The sequence below is a fragment of the Ananas comosus genome, linkage group 16, assembly GCF_001540865.1.
Source record: "Ananas comosus cultivar F153 linkage group 16, ASM154086v1, whole genome shotgun sequence".
Classification (NCBI taxonomy): Eukaryota; Viridiplantae; Streptophyta; class Magnoliopsida; order Poales; family Bromeliaceae; genus Ananas; species Ananas comosus.
This window is the reverse complement of record NC_033636.1, coordinates 1,328,411-1,330,057: the sequence shown is the minus strand read 5'-3', so window position 1 is coordinate 1,330,057 and position 1,647 is coordinate 1,328,411. Positions and strand designations below refer to the sequence as shown.

Here is a 1,647-nt window from a genome sequence, read left to right as displayed (position 1 = left end):
TTTTATGAGAAAGGCAAATTACATATTGTTTGGATTTAGTTTTATTCAGATACATGGCAGTTTAGAAGGTCATCCTAATATGATCAACTTTTGAGTACAATATGTGTTGGAAGGGAAATGAATGCATGCATTTAGGAATTTGTTTTCTAGCGATTATTTTGTGAAATTTATAGTATGAATGTATCAATTATTTAGTGACTTTTTATATATATTTATCTTTTAATACATATTTGTTTACTAGAAATCTGAAAGATGAATTCATCACAAGGAGAACCATCTACCCAAAAAGAAAAAAAAATTAAAGCTACGTGGGATGCAACGTTGCTTAAAATTTTTTGCGAAATATGTGTTAAAGAGGTCAATGCCGGGAACCGACCTAATACTCATTTGAATAGAATTGGATGGCAAAATGTGGTTAATAAATTTAGAGAGAAAGCAAATAGAGCTTATGACAAAATACAATTGAAAAATAAATGGGATTCTCTTAGAAGGGATTGGGTTATATGGATGCAATTAGTCGGTAAAGAGACAGGATTAGGATGGAATCATGCAAGGGGTACCATTGATGCCAGTCTTGAATGGTGGGAGGAGAAATTAAAGGTTAGTATAAAATAGTTTGTTTATAGCTTATTCATACTGTATGTTTTCTTTACAATATAATGTAACCATATGAATATATGTAGGTACTACCTGAAGCTGCAAAGTTTCGTGACACGGGGTTGGAGAATGCAGCACTACTACAAGATTTAGGTGACACGGCATGGACACTGGCTTTAGGGACAATGCCTCCCGATCCATTTCGTTCACGTGATTTAGAGGAAGGTAGTGGAGACTCAAGTGACGACATCAATGTGGCAGCTATAAATCTTGAACCCGGTGATTCTGAGGTTACTCCTTTAAGTGATAAAGGAAAGAAAAGATTAAGAGATAGTCGAGAAAAAAAAAATTAAGAAAGATAGAATTGGGTCAGCTGCTTATATGCAACAACAATTATCACGTATATGCGATGCAGTTGAGAGCTTTAATTCTCAAAGTAGCCGTTCAGTCACATCTGGGAGCTCGACCTATAGTTTTAAAGATTGTATGGATTTGTTGATGACGATGAATGAAATTACACGAATGAGTGCACTTTATATGTTTGCCATTCGCTTATTTAAAAAATCGATTAATCGAGAGGTATTCATAGACTTGAAGGAACCGGAAGTGCGACTCGCGTGGCTAAATGATGAATTTGAAGAATATACGGCGACAAAGAAACCAGCAACTTAGGATGTTTTCCATTAGTATTCTGTTGTTGTACTAGTAATATTGTTTTAACATTAATGTGTGTTATTGTGTGTTTGTTGTTCTCTAATATGCAACATTGTTAGTAATTTTATGTTGTTGTGTGTTTGTTATGCTTTTTAATAGAATGTTGTATGCTACTGTANTATAGTGGAATAACAGATGATTACATCATGACCCAAACTCGCGATCGTATTGCTGTATCATTGATGAGTACATTTAGATAAATTGTATCCTAATGAATATTTATCATTATACACTTTTGTTATATTAAATAGTTATTTATAACTTGAAATATTGGCATGTGATATTAGTGTGTTTTAAAAATAACTAATGTTAAATAGCATTACAAAATCACTTCAG

At 33.0% G+C, this 1,647-nt stretch overlaps 1 protein-coding gene across 1 annotated transcript; it reads left to right on the top strand.

The window, feature by feature from the left end:
* Positions 1–1,344, top strand: LOC109722568 (L10-interacting MYB domain-containing protein-like). Its single transcript, XM_020250660.1, has 3 exons — positions 1–600; positions 684–876; positions 926–1,344. Exons 1-3 carry the CDS (start codon positions 253–255, stop codon positions 1,267–1,269), a joined length of 885 nt encoding a protein of 294 aa, XP_020106249.1. The 5' UTR covers positions 1–252; the 3' UTR covers positions 1,270–1,344.